The sequence below is a fragment of the Prionailurus bengalensis genome, chromosome A3, assembly GCF_016509475.1.
Source record: "Prionailurus bengalensis isolate Pbe53 chromosome A3, Fcat_Pben_1.1_paternal_pri, whole genome shotgun sequence".
In the NCBI taxonomy this organism is placed as follows: Eukaryota; Metazoa; Chordata; class Mammalia; order Carnivora; family Felidae; genus Prionailurus; species Prionailurus bengalensis.
Window position 1 is genome coordinate 50,071,239 of NC_057354.1, and position 17,923 is coordinate 50,089,161.

At 44.1% G+C, this 17,923-nt stretch overlaps 1 protein-coding gene across 1 annotated transcript in view; it reads left to right on the forward strand.

Moving 5' to 3' along the window:
* PYGB (glycogen phosphorylase B) overlaps nucleotides 1-17,923 on the forward strand; it is a 59,656-nt gene that overhangs the window by 24,104 nt on the left and 17,629 nt on the right. Inside the window, exons 3-9 of the mRNA XM_043604738.1 lie at nucleotides 6,278-6,356; nucleotides 8,868-8,971; nucleotides 12,996-13,127; nucleotides 14,986-15,097; nucleotides 15,508-15,590; nucleotides 16,781-16,924; nucleotides 17,492-17,584. Of these exons, the coding sequence (XP_043460673.1) occupies nucleotides 6,278-6,356; nucleotides 8,868-8,971; nucleotides 12,996-13,127; nucleotides 14,986-15,097; nucleotides 15,508-15,590; nucleotides 16,781-16,924; nucleotides 17,492-17,584 (747 nt within the window). The remainder of the gene's footprint in view (nucleotides 1-6,277; nucleotides 6,357-8,867; nucleotides 8,972-12,995; nucleotides 13,128-14,985; nucleotides 15,098-15,507; nucleotides 15,591-16,780; nucleotides 16,925-17,491; nucleotides 17,585-17,923) is intronic.

The window sequence follows — 17,923 nt, forward strand, 5'->3', positions numbered from 1 at the left end:
AATCCCAAGCAAGCTCACACTCAGCACAGAGCCCAAAGCAGGGCTTGATCTCATGATTGTGAGATCGATGAGCCAAAATCAAGAGTCAGACACTTAACCGACAGAGCCATCCAGGTGCCCCCAGACCAGAAATCATTAAAACATGCTTGAAAAAGAACAGTGTGGAGCCTGCTTGGGATTCTCTCTTTCCCTCTCTCTGTGCCCCTCCCACACATGCTCTATTTCTCAAAATAAATAAATAAACTTTTTTTTTTTTGAAAGAAGAACAAAGTGTGAAGGACTCACACTTCCAAATTTCAAAACTCACTATGAAGCTACAGTGATCAAGACAGTGCGGTACTGGCGTAAGGATAGACATATAGAACAATGGAATAGAATTGAGAGTCCAGAAATAAACCCTCACATTTATAGCCAACTGATTTTCCCCCAATTATTTTGAAATTTTGGTAAAATACACATAATATAAATTGCATTCATACTGTGCCATGATCACCACCATCCATCTCTAGAACTCTTTCCATCTTATAAAACTGAACCTCTATATCCATTAAACACTAACTCCCCATTCTCTCCTTCAAGCTGCTGACAACTACCATTCTACTTTCTGTTTCTATGAATTTGATATTCTAGGTACTTCATATAAGTGAAATCATACAATATTTGTCTTTTTATGACTGGCTTAATATCTTCAAGATTCATCCATGTTGGAGCATATGTCAGAATCTCCTTTTTAAGGATCTACAAATATATTCCATTGTATGTATGTACTACATTTTGTTCATCCATTCATTGGTCTATAGACACTTGGATTGCTTTGCCTTTTAGCTACTGTGAATAATACTTTTATGAATATGAATGTACAAATATCTCTTCAAGACCCTACTTTCAATTCTTTTTGGTATATACCTAGAAGTGGAATTTCTGGATCATATGGTAATTCTATGTTTAACTTTTTGAGGGACCATCATACTGTTTTCCACAGTGGTGAAACCATTTTACTTTCCCACCAGCAGTGCACAAGAGTTCCAGTTCTTCCACATCCTCACCAACACTTGAACACTTGTTATTTTCCTTTTTTTTTTTTGATAGTAGCCATTCTAATATATGGGAGATAGTATCTCTTATGGTTTTAATTAACGTTATTTCCCTACTGCGTTGTACGTAAGTGATGAATCACTGAATTGTACTCCTGAAACCAATATTGTACTGTATGTTAACTAACTAAAATTTAAAGAAAAAGAAAAAAACCCATTATTTCCCTATGATGAGTGATGTTGAGCATCTTTTCATGTGCTTATTGGCTGGCCATCTAAATATCTTCTCTGGAGAAATGTCTGTTTAAGTCCTTTGCCCATTTCTGAATTGAGTTGTTTGTTTTTATTGTTATTGTTGAGTTTTGGGAATTCTCTATTCTGGATATTAATCCCCTGTCAGATATGTGATTAGCATTGCTAATATTTTTTCTCAGGTTGTCTTTTCACTTTGTTGACAGTGTCCTTTGATGCAGAAAAGTTTTAACTTTCATGAAGTCCAGTTTTTTTTTGTTTTGTTTTTGTTTTTGTCACCTGTGCTTTTGGTGGCCTATATAGTCAAATTGCTTTTTTTTTTTTTTAAGAAAGTGTACCAAAATAACTCAATAGAGAAAAGAATATTATTTTTGATAAATACTGCTAGAACAGTTGGATGTCCACATGCAAATGAATGAAGCTGGATCCCTACCTGATACTCCATATAAAAATTAAGTCAAAATGGATCAAAGACCTAAATGTAAGAGCTAAAACCCTAACACCCTTAGAAGTATATAGGCAAATCTTCATGATTTAGCAATAGATTCTTAGAAATGACATCAAAAGCACAACCAATAAAAAGAAAAATAGATAAATTGGACGAGAGTTAAAACTTGTGTCATCAAAGGACATTATGAAGAAAGTGAAAAGGCAAAATGGGAGAAAATATTTGTAAATCATAAATCTGATCAGGGTCTAGTATTCAGAATGTATTAACAACTCTTACAACTCAATAACAAAGAGACAGATAACCCAATTTAAAAATAGGCAAAGGACTTGAACAGACATTTTCCCAAAGAAGGTATACAAATGGTCAAAAAGCATGTGAAAAGATAATCAGCATCAGTAGTCATCAGGAAAAGTAAATAAAAACCATGAGATACCACTTTGCACCCACTAGAGTGGCTATGCTTGTAAAGACAGAGAACAAGTGTTGGCTAGGACATGGAGAAATTGGAACCTTCATATACTGCTGGGAGAAAGTAAAATGGTAGAATCACTTTGGAAAATAGTTTGGAAGTTACTCAAAAAGTTAAGCATAGATTTACCATGTAACCTAGCAATTTCACTCCCAGGTTTATTTCCAAGAAAAATGAAAACATATGTCTACCCATAAAATTGTACTTGAATGTTCATAGCAGCATTATTCATAATAACCAGTGGAACCAGCCTAAGTATCCATTTATATGATAAATGCATACACAAAATGTGGAGTAGTCATCCAGTGGAAAGGTACTCAGTGATAAACAGTACTGATACATGCTCCAACATGGATCAACCCTGAAAACATTATTCTAATTGAAAGAAGCCAGATACAAAAGGCCATATGTGGTTTGTTTCCATTTAAATGAAATGACCAGAATAGGCAAATCTAGAGACAGAAAGTAGAAAAGTGATTGCCAAGGTCTGGAATAGGGAAACTGGGAATGATTGCCAGTGAATATCGGGTTTGTTTTTGGAATGGTGAAGTTCTGGAATTAGTGGTGGTTGCATAACTTTGTAAATATGCTGAAAACCATTGAATTATTCTCTTCAAATGGTGAATTTTATATGGTATGTGAATTATATCTCAATTAAAAAGGTTAAAGATGCTTTATCATGCTTTTTCTGTCTTTGGTTCTGAAACCCACTTGAGCAAGATTTTACTTTCTGTCAATTAGCTACTATTTGTGCCTCTTTTGAATACTTCAAACTCATGGCAAAATTTGCCTTACTAGGCTGAGATGTACCTACAACATTCAAGGGTAAAAACATAAAAGAACAAAACATCTTTCCTCCCACATAGCCTGCCTTTATGTGGTATGCTGGTCTCTGACTTTAGTAGGTGTTTTGTGAATAAGAGGTTTCACAGTCAGATAAATCTGGAAAATGCAGTTAAATGTGTTGCTTAATTTGGAGCCAGTGTATATTACTGGGTAAATTCTGCCTCCCCTGCATATCCAAAATATCTTTGGTGGAACACACTCCTTGAAATTGCTGTGGGAATTAAGTCAGTATTTTGAAATCTTACTCTGAATCAGATCACAGTTTGTGTTAATGCTGTTCAATTTACTTAATAGACACTAAACTGTTTCTTTATGACTTTGATGTTTTTATGTCCTTACAACTTTGCTTCTACCCTTTGTAATTTATCAGATCCTAAAGTATAGGCCGGAGACCCCAGGGGCCCCAAGACCTTTCAGTGGGTCTGCTAGATCAGAACTGTTTATTCTTACTCTGTCACAGGTATATGGTGAAGCTTTCCAGAGATATTCGTGTGATACCTCAACAGATTGAATGCTAAGAGAGACAGTTATTAAAGATATTTGTAGAAATGTAAAACACTGCTACTCTTCTCAGTAAATTGTTTTCATTTTAAAACTGTATATTTAATTAAACTATGTTGTTTATGTTAATGTTAATGGGTTTATTATTTTAAAATGAATTCATATAGGCTTAAAAAACATTGATCTGTTTTAAATTTTTAACTTGATAAATATTGATAGATATAATTTCAATAAAGAATAGCTCTTGGGGGTCTTCCTGAAACCAAAAAGTTTAAAAACCACTCATCAAGATAATTAATGAGAGCCATTTGTGAAGTTTAACATACTAAAGCCAGATTAATGGAACAATTATCCATCTATCATAACTGATAGGCAGAACCTTCAGGTATGCATTCTGGAAAGGTTTCAAGTCAGGTGAAGAAGTTGTGACTTTCTTATTTTCTGATTTTTAACATTGTATACATATTTCACAAGATTGCACAAATGTAGTTGGGATGCCACAGGAAAGGTAGTTTTAGGTGTTGGTTTAAAAAGATGTCACATGGCACAAAAACAGACACATAGACCAATGGAATAGAATAGAAACCCCAGAACTAGACCCACAAACATATGGCCAACTCATCTTTGACAAAGCAGGAAGGAACATCCAATGGAAAAAAGACAGCCTCTTTAACAAATGGTGCTGGGAGAACTGGACAGCAACATGCAGAAGGTTGAAACTAGACCACTTTCTCACACCATTCACAAAAATAAACTCAAAATGGATAAAGGACCTAAATGTGAGACAGGAAACCATCAAAACCCTAGAGGAGAAAGCAGGAAAAGACCTCTCTGACCTCAGCCGTAGCAATCTCTTACTCGACACATCCCCAAAGGCAAGGGAATTAAAAGCAAAAGTGAATTACTGGGACCTTATGAAGATAAAAAGCTTCTGCACAGCAAAGGAAACAACCAACAAAACTAAAAGGCAACCAACGGAATGGGAAAAGATATTCGCAAATGACATATCGGACAAAGGGCTAGTATCCAAAATCTATAAAGAGCTCACCAAACTCCACACCCGAAAAACAAATAACCCAGTGAAGAAATGGGCAGAAAACATGAATAGACACTTCTCTAAAGAAGACATCCAGATGGCCAACAGGCACATGAAAAGATGTTCAGCGTCGCTCCTTATCAGGGAAATACAAATCAAAACCACACTCAGGTATCACCTCACGCCAGTCAGAGTGGCCAAAATGAACAAATCAGGAGACTATAGATGCTGGAGAGGATGTGGACAAACGGGAACCCTCTTACACTGTTGGTGGGAATGCAAATTGGTGCAGCCGCTCTGGAAAGCAGTGTGGAGGTTCCTCAGAAAATTAAAAATAGACCTACCCTATGACACAGCAATAGCACTGCTAGGAATTTATCCAAGGGATACAGGAGTACTGATGCATAGGGCCACTTGTACCCCAATGTTCATAGCAGCACTCTCAACAATAGCCAAATTATGGAAAGAGCCTAAATGTCCATCAACTGATGAATGGATAAAGAAATTGTGGTTTATATACACAATGGAATATTACGTGGCAATGAGAAAAAATGAAATATGGCCTTTTGTAGCAACGTGGATGGAACTGGAGAGTGTGATGCTAAGTGAAATAAGCCATACAGAGAAAGACAGATACCATATGGTTTCACTCTTATGTGGATCCTGAGAAACTTAACAGGAACCCATGGGGGAGGGGAAGGAAAAAAAAAAAAGAGGTTAGAATGGGAGAGAGCCAAAGCATAAGAGACTGTTAAAACTGAGAACAAACTGAGGGTTGATGGGGGGTGGGAGGGAGGAGAGGGTGGGTGATGGGTATTGAGGAGGGCACCTTTTGGGATGAGCACTGGGTGTTGTATGGAAACCAATTTGTCAATAAATTTCATTTAAAAAAAAAAAAAAGATGTCACATAGAACATCCGAAGAAGATGGCAGGGTAGGAGGAGCCTAGGCTCACGTCATCTCACAGACACACCTACCTAATAACCACATCATCATAAATAACCCAGAAAACGACCTGAAGACTGGCAGAACAGATTCTCCACAGCTAGAGAAGAGGCCACATCCAAGAGGCGAATAATATATCTAAGCAGTTAAATAATTAGTAAATAAATAAATAAGTTACATAAATATCATTAAACCATATGCAATTAAAGAATTATTGAAACCACTAATTTTGGTGTTAGGCTACATGTTATAATCTGTTCACTATACGTAGGTTAATAACCTGGCAATATCTTTGGATGTTAAACCATGTCTCATTTGGATTATTTATTCTTTCTTTTTTTTAAGTTTATTTAATTTGAGAGGTGGGGGAGGGTCAGAGAGCAAGGGAGAGAGAGAGAATCCCAAGCAGTCTCCATGCTGTCAGCTCAGAGCCAGACACAGGGCTTGAACTCACGAACTGTGAGATCATGACCTGAGCCGAAACCAAGAATGGGAGGCTTAACCAACTGAACTACCCAGGCTCCCCTGATTATTAACTCTCAAGTAGTTTGGCAGCTTTTGAGATACTGGAAACTTTCATTTTCATAAATACCAGATTTTAACATTGGATTTTCAAGTCTAAAAGCAGACTTTTTTAACCTTTGATTGATAGAAACTCACAAGATTTAATATCTTTCCTCCTGTTGTGTGAGGAAGATAGACACTAAGTAATACTAAAACATTGCCCTTGTTTTTATTCACAGCTGGGGCTGGACTTGGAAGAATTGGAGGAAATAGAAGAGGACGCTGGCCTTGGGAATGGAGGCCTGGGGAGGCTGGCAGGTAAACCCGGCACCTGGCTGGTGCACAGTCTCTCCTGGTGTAATGCCCTGGCCACTGCTCACATGGCGAGGCAGAGGTCAGCCGTGCTCTGAACAGCAGTCTGTCAGTGTAGATTGGCCCCTCTGAGTGGATGGGAGAGTGTGTTTCATCCACATTGAAAAAAATGCAAAATATTATGTTTTTCCTTTATACAAGGGATACTTCCTAATTATCATGAAAACCAGGCTTGCTGGTTTTTGGGTAGCTGACCCTGGGAGGTGGTTTCCAGTATACTGACCACTTTCCGCAGCCAGTAATTGGGAGAAAGATGGATAGACACATATGTGTACACATATACACATACATATATGCATGTGTGCACACACATTCACATACACATGTACACATATACACACACACATGACTTATGAATGTAGGTATGCTATTCCTGCTTTACTGTAGTAAACAGATTGCCTGGAAATAGAGTCATTCCTTTCAGGATATTGCTCCCTTGGGCCATTCTGTTTGACAGTATATCCAGCCTTGTTTTTCCTGTTTGAGGTGTTTGTTTTGTTTTGTTTTGTTTTTTGTTTTTTGGGGGTTTTTTTTTGGTAGCTTTTTTAGGGCAGAGGGAGCTGAATGAAGAACTTAGAAGTGGAGGGGCACCTGACTAAGTCAGAAGAGCAAGCCACTCTTAATCTCAGGGTTGTGAGTTTGAGTCCCACATTGAGTGTAGAGATTACTAAAAAAAAAAGTAAGTAAACTTAAAAAAAAAACCCAGAACTTAGAAGTGGAAATAGCTGTCACAGTGAGATTTGATTTTGCTGTGTGCTTCAAGGCTCTTGGGCACAATGTTTCTGGAACAGAAATAAGTTTTGTGCTGCCCTTGTGTGGGGGGGATATGGGAGGGTGGGCTCAGGCCCCTACCACTTTGCATTACTGCCCCTCTGGGGAGTTGTCATTTTCTAAAGGGATCAAACACCCTAAAGTTTATCTGAGCTTGTGCATGTGCCTTTGTTTCCAAATGTTAAGTTAAATTCTTCAGAAATTATAAATGCAGCATATATTTCTCCCAAACAAAACAGTACATGGATTTATATAAGGAAACAGTTTGCAAGGCCTGCCCCACCTCCACCTGTTGATGTGAAAAGCTTGTGTGTCACCTACTGCTCTCAGATGCAGGGCTCTGTCTTAGTTTATGGCAGTGAAATCATCCCAGACAATAAGCTGTAGCTTACTTTCCACACAGACCCAATCATGGCATCCCAGCCAGAGGGCAGCGCGTAGCCCTGAGGGAGCTCCTGGGTCATCAGTCCCCTGCGGCTCCCTTTACCCTCGATACCATTCTGTTGATTATAGCCATCTTCCCAGTCAGTAAAAACAGCACCTGTTTCTCCAAGCCCAGGAGGCTCCAGACCCTTCGGTCTCCTTCACAGCTCAGGTAGCTGCCTAAACTCCCCTCCTACCCTAAGGCTGGTGACTGTCAGGCAGGACAGTCCCATCCCTGCTGTAACACAATCTGCTCCCTTCAGGGGTTCAGGGCATCTGCAGGCCTTCCATAGTCTGGTTCCTATTGCCTTCCTAGTCACCTTTCCTGCCACTTGTGTGGTGCCACTGGCCTTGCCCATGGACTGGTGTGACCTCCTCTGGGGCCCTGTTTCCATGGACTCCTCTTACCTGTGCAGATGTGGGTAGCCCCCAGCCTGCTGTAACTTGATGTGTCCTGTGGCCCTCCTGAGAGAATGCTTTCTTCAGAACAAGATTCCAGATCTTACATTTGTGGATCCTCTTATTCCTAACCCTCAGCACAGGGTCTAGTAACAGGGGTCTGGGCATACTTGGTGAATTGAACAAGTATTTTATTTACTGATGTTTCTTGTGGACTTTTTTTCCTTTTTAATCCAGAAGTTTAATAAGACTGTCTTCTGGATCTTTATTTAAAACACTGGTCTTTTTCAAGACATTTTCATTGGAACAAAGGCTTATTAGGTTGATGTGCTGCTCCAGCCACGTTCCAGGGGCCTTGGGTGTTTGAGTTCTTTTATGGTAAAATGTCCATTCCCAGCCCCATCCCCGTGCCTCCTTCACTAGCGTGTAGAGCTAGTTCGTGATGTTACCCCACTGTCCAAACAGCATGGACAAGTAGAAGGTGCAGGGGTGGGGAGGCCTTCAGCCTGTATGATCTCTCTAAGACAAAGGTAGCAGTGAGGGGACTTTGTGTTGAAAGGTGTGCCAAGTTAGATGAGACTCTCTGGGGTTCTTCACTTCTGCCCTTCCCATCTCCCCACAGCCCCCACACTAACACCCTCTTGGCTCAGACCATGGCTCTCAAGGTGAAGGGATTGAGGGAGGGCTCAGTTTTACTTTCATGAAATCTGAAGCTGACAGGTTACCACTGAATCGCTGTCTGGCATCCAGAGGCCAGTGTCCCAGTACCTACTTAACATGGGTGTCTGGGCCTTGCTTCCAGTGGGCCTCAAAACTGCTAATTATCTTTGATTCCAAGAAGTTCTTTGTGTTTGGAATTTTCAGCCTGCTTCCTTGACTCAATGGCCACATTGGGCCTGGCAGCATATGGCTATGGAATCCGCTATGAGTTTGGGATTTTTAACCAGAAGATTGTCAACGGCTGGCAGGTGGGTGAAACTCGGTTCTTTCACCTGTTTCCACCTCTCATGTGCAGAAGAAAACAAACAGGTACTTTCAGTTCAGTTTTTTATATGCTAAATTCCTTCCTGGAGAGATTGTCTGCCCTTCCTGGGCAAGGCAGAGGTGGGATAGGTCGGGGGTATCCTGTGAGCTTCGTGCTTCCCTTAGAGCTCTGTGTGGGCTGCCAGAGGCCCATCTTCTGTGTGAGCTCATCACACACAGCTTCTGTGTGAGCCTGGGAAGCCTACTGGGTGGGACCCAGGGCCTAACTGGCCTTACAGGTGTTGCTAGGTGCTGCCTGCTGGTTCCCTGTTGTACCTCAGCGTGGAACAGAGGTGGCCCTCTCTGGTTTACCCTCAGTGGGACAATTGACATGGAGTAGTTAGAAGAAGAGTTATTGTAGGTTTTGTTTCCACCTTCTGCCTTCACTCCCCGACACCACTGAGGGGACTGTGTCCTGTGCCAGCCTCTGCAAAGCAAAGTGCCTTGAGGAAGAGTGGGCTTAGATCCTGAAATATCAAACCATAGCTAAGTGAGGTGGCCAAGAACACATTGGTGGAAAGAATATAACCTCACAGTGCAACCTCAATGTCCTACACTGGGCAAGAGGGTCATTTCCCCTCATTCAAAACTTTAAAATGGGGGCACCTGGGTGGCTCAGTTTGTTAAGCATCCAGCTCTTGGTCTTGGCTCAGGTCATGATCTCACAGTTTGTGAGTTCAAGCCCCAAGTGGGGCTCTGTGCCGACAGCACAGAGCCTGCTTGGGATTCTCTCTCTCCCTCTCTCTGCCCCTCCCCTGCTCATGCATTCATGTGCATGCTGTCTCTCTCTCTCTCTCTCTCTCTCAAAATAAATAAATAAACTTAAAAAAAAAAAAGACTTTAAAATCGAAGGTATGGCTATTCCACTTGATTAGAAAATAGTTTATGTAATATAATTTGGCTCCTAAAAATGACAGACAAAGCAGGGCTGTGGTTGGGATTAAAGGTTTGTAACAGGAGAATAGTATAGAATATAAACAGATGGATGCCTGGGGTGATGGAAAGCTCCTATATCTTGATGAGGCTGGGTCACAGGTACGTGCAATTGACAGAACTCCTCAAGAGTATCCTTAAGGTTTACACATTTTGCTGTCTATATATTAACCTAAAAAATAAACACAGGGTGAACTGTACTTAATGAGGTGCATGCTGAAGTGTTCGTGGAGAAGTGTACAGATGTCTGCAACTGACTTTGAAATGCATCAAGAAATTAATGGGTCGATGGATGGAGGATATGTGATAAATCAAGTATAGCAACATGTTAACAATTATGGAACCTAAGTGGAAGGTGCGTGGGTGTTCACTGCCAATTCTTTTAACACTTCTTTATGTTTGAAAGCACTCATAATAAAAAGTTGGCAAAGAAAAGTATGGCTAACAGTAAAAGAAAACTTAAAACAGATTTTTATCTATTGCTTAATTTGTAGAAGTACTCTCTCCAGCCTTAAAGAGAACTCCACTCTTCCTCCTGGTACATTATAGGTAGTTTCATGCACAGTTCCTTATGTGTGTGTGTCTGTCAGAGGCACCCCATCCCTTGTACCCCTGTGTCCTTTAACCCATTCCAGCTCCTTACAGTCGATGCAATGTGCTTTCATAAGACAGAAACTCTGAGGCCCCTCCTTACCTACTTGGTGTTATGGTTAAAGGCAGAAAGGTTTTTTGTGTTGTTTTTTTGTTTGACCACAGACATTTCTTTCTTCTGGTGTTCTATTTCTGTATATTACTGCCATCTTGCAAAACAATTTAAAGACAGTTGTGGGATGATAGGTGAATCATAAACTCACCCTCCTCTCACCCTGTTTTCATGAGAGCCAGTCAGTTTTTAATGGAGTTTAGCTGTAGCATAATTAAATGTGGGCAGTGGTCAGACAGCAGTGTTGTTGGCTGTGGGGCAGGGAGAGGGGTCTGGAGAGGACACCCTCCTGCCTCTTGTACTTGAGGAGATGCTGCTTCTGCAAACAACTCATGGAATTACGTTACAGGAGATGACCAGGCTTTGGTGTTGGAGAATTTCACTAATGTACAGACATGGCACCAGATCAAAAGGCAGGACTGGTCCCATGATGAATAGCTACCTGCACCAGACAGAAAAGCCCAGCCAGAAGTACTATGGAGAGACACATATTCAGGCAATAACATCAGCTGTGTCACCTCCCTAAAACTGCAACCAAATATTCTTCTTTTACTTCTGTGTAGGAACCATTAAGAAAAAAACCCAGAGCACCTGGCTGGCTCAGTTAGTAGAGTGTGTGACTCTTTGATCTTGGGATCCTGAGCTCAAGCCCCACATTGGGTACAGGGCTTAGTTAAAAAAAAAAAAAAGACAAACGAATAAAAATTTTTGAAAACCCTCAAAGTAACATACAGGCACACCTTATTCTGTTGCACTTGGGTTTATTGCGCTTCACACATAATGCATATTTTATAAATTGAAAGGTGTGGCAACTCTGCATCAAGCAAGTTTGTTGGCACCATATTTTCAACAGTATTTGCTCACTTTGTCATTTTGGTAATTCTCACAATGTTGCAGACTTTATTATATTGTTCTGGTGATCTGTGATCAGTGATTAAAACTTGCTGAAAGCTCAGATGATGGTTAGCATTTTTTAGCAATATTTTAAAATTAGGTATGTACATTGTTTTTTTAATAATTAATTAATTAAATTTTGGGGGGAGAGAGCATGTACAAGTGAGTGGGAGAGGGAGAGAGAGAATCCCAAGCAGGCTGCATGCCCAGCGCAGAGCCCCCACATGGGGCTTGATCTCACAACTGTGAGATCATGACCTGAGCCAAGATCAAGAGTCAGATGCTCAACTTGACTGAACCACCCAGGTGCCCCTGGGCACATTGTTTTTTAAGACATAATGCTGTTGCACACTTAATAGACTACAGTATAGCATAAACAAAACTTTCATATGCACTGGGAAACCAAAAAATTCATTTGACTCTCTTTTGCTAAATTGGCTTTATTGTGGCAGTCTGGAGCCAAATCTGCAATATCTCTGAGTTATGCCTATACCTGGGGTTATTTGTTAAATTTGAAGAAGAAAGACTCACTTATTTAATTTATATTTATAATTCTTTATACATTGCCTGCCAAATTAGTTTATTCCGAATGCTTTTACTCAAGGATTATTAGACTCTGTGGGGCTACTTTTAGTTTTATTGGTGGGATTCTTTTTTGTGTATTTACTGATTTTGGATACCACTAAGTGCAGTTTTTGGAAAATTAGCTGCTTCAAGGAAGGCCTAGCACAAAAGCAATGTCTTCTAGTTGTGTGTGTCCAGACATTTGTGCTACAAAGGCAGCCTGGCCCCTGGCACCTGTGAATTTGTGGTGTCATTTTCAAAGTGGTGGACTTCTAGTGATTTTTTTTTTTTACTATAACAGCTTTATTTAGTTATCAAGTGTTTTTTTAATATATTTACAAAGTTGGGCAGCCATCACCACTATCTATTTCCAGAACGTATTCATCACCTCAAAAAGAAATCCAGCATGGATTTGCCGTCACACACTAGCACCTGACAACCATTAATCTATCTGGTGTCTCTATGCATTTGGCTGTTCTAGACATTTCCTATGAATGGAGCCATACACTACATGGGCCTCTTTGACTCAGCGTCTTTGCAGGGTTTATCCATGTTGTAGTATGCAGCAGAACCTTATCCTTTTTTTTTGCTGAATTCAGGTTGTTCTTAATGTCTTTTTACTTTAATGCATTCTTCTGAATTTTATCTGAGTTTATTTCTTTAATAGGACGACATGTTAATTTTCAAACACGAGGCCTTGACTGGAACTGGACATCTTTGCCTTGTAAATAGGCTATAGTTTATTTCAGTGCTGGATGGCGTCGGTATCTCAACAGCATGGTCATTGTGGGAAGTGGAAAGGGGTGGCCCTGCACCCATGACTGTCTCCCCACTGCCACCTGAGAGAGCTGACCTTACCACCGGCCCCTTTCCAGGTGGAGGAGGCAGATGACTGGCTGCGCTATGGCAACCCCTGGGAGAAAGCCCGGCCTGAATACATGCTTCCTGTGCACTTCTACGGGAGAGTGGAGCACACCCCTGAGGGTGTCAGGTGGCTGGACACTCAGGTATCCACCCTGGGCATCCCCAGGGAAGTGTGGGGCTGAGTGAGCTGGCTGCCACATTTTGTCATCACTCCTCATTCCCTTTGGGAGTGGGAGGTGTGCTGTTTCCCCAGAGGACCTGACCCAAGGTGACTGCCTGGGAGGTTTTGTTCTCATACACTCAATTCTTACACATTGTCAGGGCTGCCCAGACAGTGGAAAACACTCAGTGTGAAGCCACTGTCTTTGCAGTTTAATAGGGGCTTGTGTTGGGGTTCAGACTAGCAGTCATTGAATGGCTAGCAGGACAGTGTTGTGACAGGGGCAGGGTGTTAATCCCTGGAGGGACATGGATAGTCCCCAGCATCTCTAGACAGCAGGTGCTTGATGCATGCATTCACCACAGTCACCACACACCACAGGCCTCAGTAGTGTCTCCTGGGTGCCGCCCACCATTACTGAGCTATCAGAGTCCTGGGCATGTGGTGGTCTAGATGGATGTCCCAGCACAGGGCACAGGCACTGATGAGGGAACCAGGGCAAGAACATGGAGAGTCCAGTCCAGGCTCTGGGATGGTGGACAGTGCACATCTGAGTGGTTTCAGCTAAGGGACTGAGAGAGGTAGCAGGAGAGCTTTTGTGAGGGGGTAGCTGTAATGAGCAAGGCTCAGCCATCTAGATGTGGGGCAATGAGCCCAGGAGACTGGAGAAGTCCCAAGCATGCAAAAGTGAGTCATCCAGATTTTCTGCAGCATAAGTTTTAAGGAGTGCATGGGCTAGGGTTGGCTGGAGCCATGTTATGGAGGCCTAAAATGCCATAATAAGTTGTATTTAATTCAAAAGAGGAGAGAATAAGATCAGTTATCTGATTGCATGTGCTTGTAGAAGATGAGCATGTCATGTATGTAGGGAGGCATAGAGACCGTTGGGGCATTTCTATCAGCCCTGGGCTGTTAGGGATGCTTTGTAGGGCTTATCACTGGCTTGGATAGGGCCTTGGGGGGCAGGGGAGTAGGGAGCAGGGGTGAGGGTAGAGGGGAAAGGAAAAGTGATTCTAAGGCTCTAGTGATGCTATCAACACAGTCCTTTTGGCTGTCAGAGCCACTTTCATCTCGTAAAGCCACATAGTTGAACTTGTATGAGCCCCCGTGAGCGTACCTGAATGTGAGAAACCTCATCAGAGGATCTGAGGGTTGGAAGTGACCTTGAGGCTGGTGTGTGTCTTCCTGTGCTTGACAAGAGTAAAGCAGATACTTGTGGACAGACTGGAATCGGGGTGGGAGGAGCTTGGCAGGTTCTGTGGGTAGAGAGCAGGCCCTGCATTTTCTGTTGTGAGTGGAATGTGGGCTGGTTTGGTTTCTCTGAGGGTTAGAGGTCAAGTTTCCCAACAGGAGGAGCCTTTTGCAGGCATTGGAAAATGGAAGTCAGAAATAGAAGTCCTCTGTGGAGAAGTTAGTTTGGGTCATGAAACTACACAAGTGGGTCGAGTGAGAAGAGGAAGGAGGGCAGAGAGAGGACAAGGACACTGGAGTCATGACTGCTAACAGAGTGTGAGTGAGGTTGACACAGTGGCTCCTTGAAGATCTGAGTGGGAAGAATTCTTAAATCAATGCCAGTGTGGAAGGAGGAGAAGCTAGAGAAGACAGAATGACCTCAGGAGTGTGGTCAGGGCCTTACTGCAGAGCCATCACAGGTGGTCTTAGTTGGGGAGGCCTGCAGGCTTGGCACAGGGCAGGTTGCAGGGATTTGGGGCACAAGGAGAAAAGCCAGAGGGCAAGCAGGTTGGCCACCAATGGGGAGCAGAATGCTGCTGCTGGGGTGAGAAGGCCTGGGACTGGGGACTGTGTTGCTAGCTGACTGGATCTGACCATCTCTCGGCCAGGTGGTGCTGGCTATGCCGTACGACACCCCTGTGCCGGGCTACAGGAACAACACCGTCAACACCATGAGGCTGTGGTCTGCCAAGGCACCCAATGACTTCAAGCTCCATGACTGTGCGTTCTGACCCTCTTATTTCTGTTGGATGGCTTCTCCCAAACTCACCCCGTGAAGCTCTTGTCTTGTCTGCACTATCACTGCTGTGCAAAGCACAGGACTCTCAATGTGGAGGCCAGAGGGCAGTGTCCTCAGAGCACCAGGGCTTCCCAGGGAGAGCCCACCAGCAAAGCCACTGCTCATGGAACCCTGTGCCCTCAGGAAAGACCAAGGGGCCTAGGGCTCTGCAGGATGTGTGGGGGATACAGGTTGGGCCTGGGGCAGAGTGAAACCATGGCTCTGGGAGCATCTTCTGTGCAGGAACGTCCCTCACGCAGTTCAGGGAAGTGAGGGAGGACCTTCAGGGAAAGGGCACATGAGGAGTCAAGGGAAGGGATGTGGGTTCTGACCTCACTGTTTCTGCCCCTAGTTAATGTGGGAGGCTACATCGAGGCGGTCCTGGACAGGAACCTGGCCGAGAACATCTCCAGAGTCCTGTATCCAAATGATAATGTGAGTATCTCATGTGGTTGCTTCTCTTCTGCTAGGAAAGTGTGCTAGGGGCTGGGGCTGTCTAGAAGGACCTATTTGCTGGCCTCCCATTCATCAGGTGAGACCACGTAAGTAGCTACTAGCAGCCCTGTGTGGCTCCTCGGAGTGAGGGCACCACAGCATGCTTGACAAAGCCCCACAAGTCCAAGTGTGCCTGTTAGCATCTCCCCTTTGCTCTCTCCCTAAGAGGATACAGCAGGAGGTTCTTGGCCTTGCCTCACATGTCTATACTGCTGTGTACCCGGCTGCCCCTGAGGCTGGCTCTGAGCTGACTCTGTGCAAGACCGTATGCAGAGCAACGTGTGGGGGATGTGGGAACTCGTCAGACCTCACGTCCAGTCAGTTTCTGCTCTTCTGGCACGTGATGCCACTTCCCCAGGAGTTGGATGAGCTATTTCTCAAATGGGAATAGCAGTCCCTGCTTTTCAGTGATGCCTTGAGACATACGCCAGTCATGGTTCGAAAAGCTTTAATTATGTGCCACCACCCACTAGATGAAGTAACAATCACAGTCCCCAGTGATTGCTACTGAGTTTAGTGTCTGGTGGCTTTGTTGTTGCCAGACAAGAGCCCTTAGAATTTGCCTTTGTTAGTGGGTTGTGTGTTCTTTGTTTTATCAGAGTAACAGGTGCACATTAGTAGCAAAGGGAATTGGTGTTGAAAGGCTCACAACCAAACATACCGCATTCCCCCTTCCCCTGCCAAGATTTTAAGCAGATTCTAAAGCTTCAGGTACAAGGCATTTTTAGGACACTGACACTTTGGAGCTTGTGCTTCTGAGTGGCTCTGGCTGTTAAGGAACGAGACCTGCATGCCTGGTGTCCTCACACAGGGCACCGTGACCATTTGCTGGCTGCTTCCCTATCTGAAGATCACACACAGGTCAGGCCATCTAGACCTTCTGCTTGTGCCCCTGAGCTGCAGGTTACCTGACCTTGGGCCCTGGGATGGTGGTGATGGAGGTGTCAGCACCATGCTGACACTCAAGGGCTCTCGTCCTCTCATGCACACATGGGTCTCTATGGTCCCTGGAGCAGGGCCTCCCAGCCTCGTGCCCTTCTTGAGCCCTGGGGTGGGGGTGGGGGTATCCCTGAGGACCTGTGGTGGCCCTGGTGGCTGTTGTTGGTGCCAGCGCTGTCCTGTGTCCACAGTTCTTCGAGGGGAAGGAACTGCGCCTGAAGCAGGAGTACTTTGTGGTGGCTGCTACCCTTCAGGACATCATTCGCCGCTTTAAGTCCTCCAAGTTTGGCTGCCGGGACCCAGTGAGAACCTGTTTTGAGACATTCCCAGACAAGGTGGGTGTTGATGGGTCTTGTGCAGAAGGACAGGACATTCCCAGGCTTGATTTCTATCTCAAGGCTGGGCGTGGATGAGGAGAGGACAGCAGCCCCCCTCATTTCCTTGTCATCAGGGGCCAGGCCCCCTCCTCTCTGACCAGGGCCACACTAGGTGTCCTTAGGAGCAGCAAGGGACACTGTAAAAGGTTCCCGTGGCAAAGCGTGATGCATTTGATGGGCTGGGTTTAGTGATTTTAAACAAAGCCAACATATCCTCGGTGAGAGGAACATTCTGGGTCAGGGGGAGCTGTGGAGAGCAGAAGAGCCTCGGTGGGGTGCCAAGGGTCCTACTGCAGAGCCAGCCCATGGCATCTTCCCAACCCTGCCCTGTTGTCCTCCCTGCTCCTTGGCTGGTTTTCAGGCTAGGTTCAGCATCTGTGCCATAGGGCTCCCTGCTGTCAGCCCTATGGATCAGGCTCCTCAGGGGTGGGCGGCTGTGGACCCTGATTCTGCACACACTGACCACCTGCACCCATGCAGATGCAGGCAAGGGGATTGAGGGGGATCACCCTGTGTAAACTGCAGGTTGCCATCCAGCTGAATGACACCCACCCAGCCCTTGCCATCCCTGAGCTCATGCGGATACTGGTGGATGTGGAGAAAGTAGACTGGGACAAGGTAAGCACTGAAGACAAGGGCACAGGGCTGGGCACACGGGGTGACTGTGTTCCCACACTGATGGGCATGTGGAGTGACACTGTCCCTGTCACAACTGGGTATATAAGGTGATAGTGTTCCCTGCAGACCTGGGCACATAGGGGTGACAGTGTCCCCTCACCTTCCAGCCTGTCCCAACAACAGTGGTGAGTACTGAGCTGGCCCTAGGATGTTGAGGAAGACCTATCCCCTGTGGCCTGGGGAGTACAGAGGGACATTGTCCTTGAGAAGCAGGGCCATGAGGAGGCGGATGTTCCAAGAGCAGGTCTGGGGTTTCTCCCAAGGGACTAAGACACCATA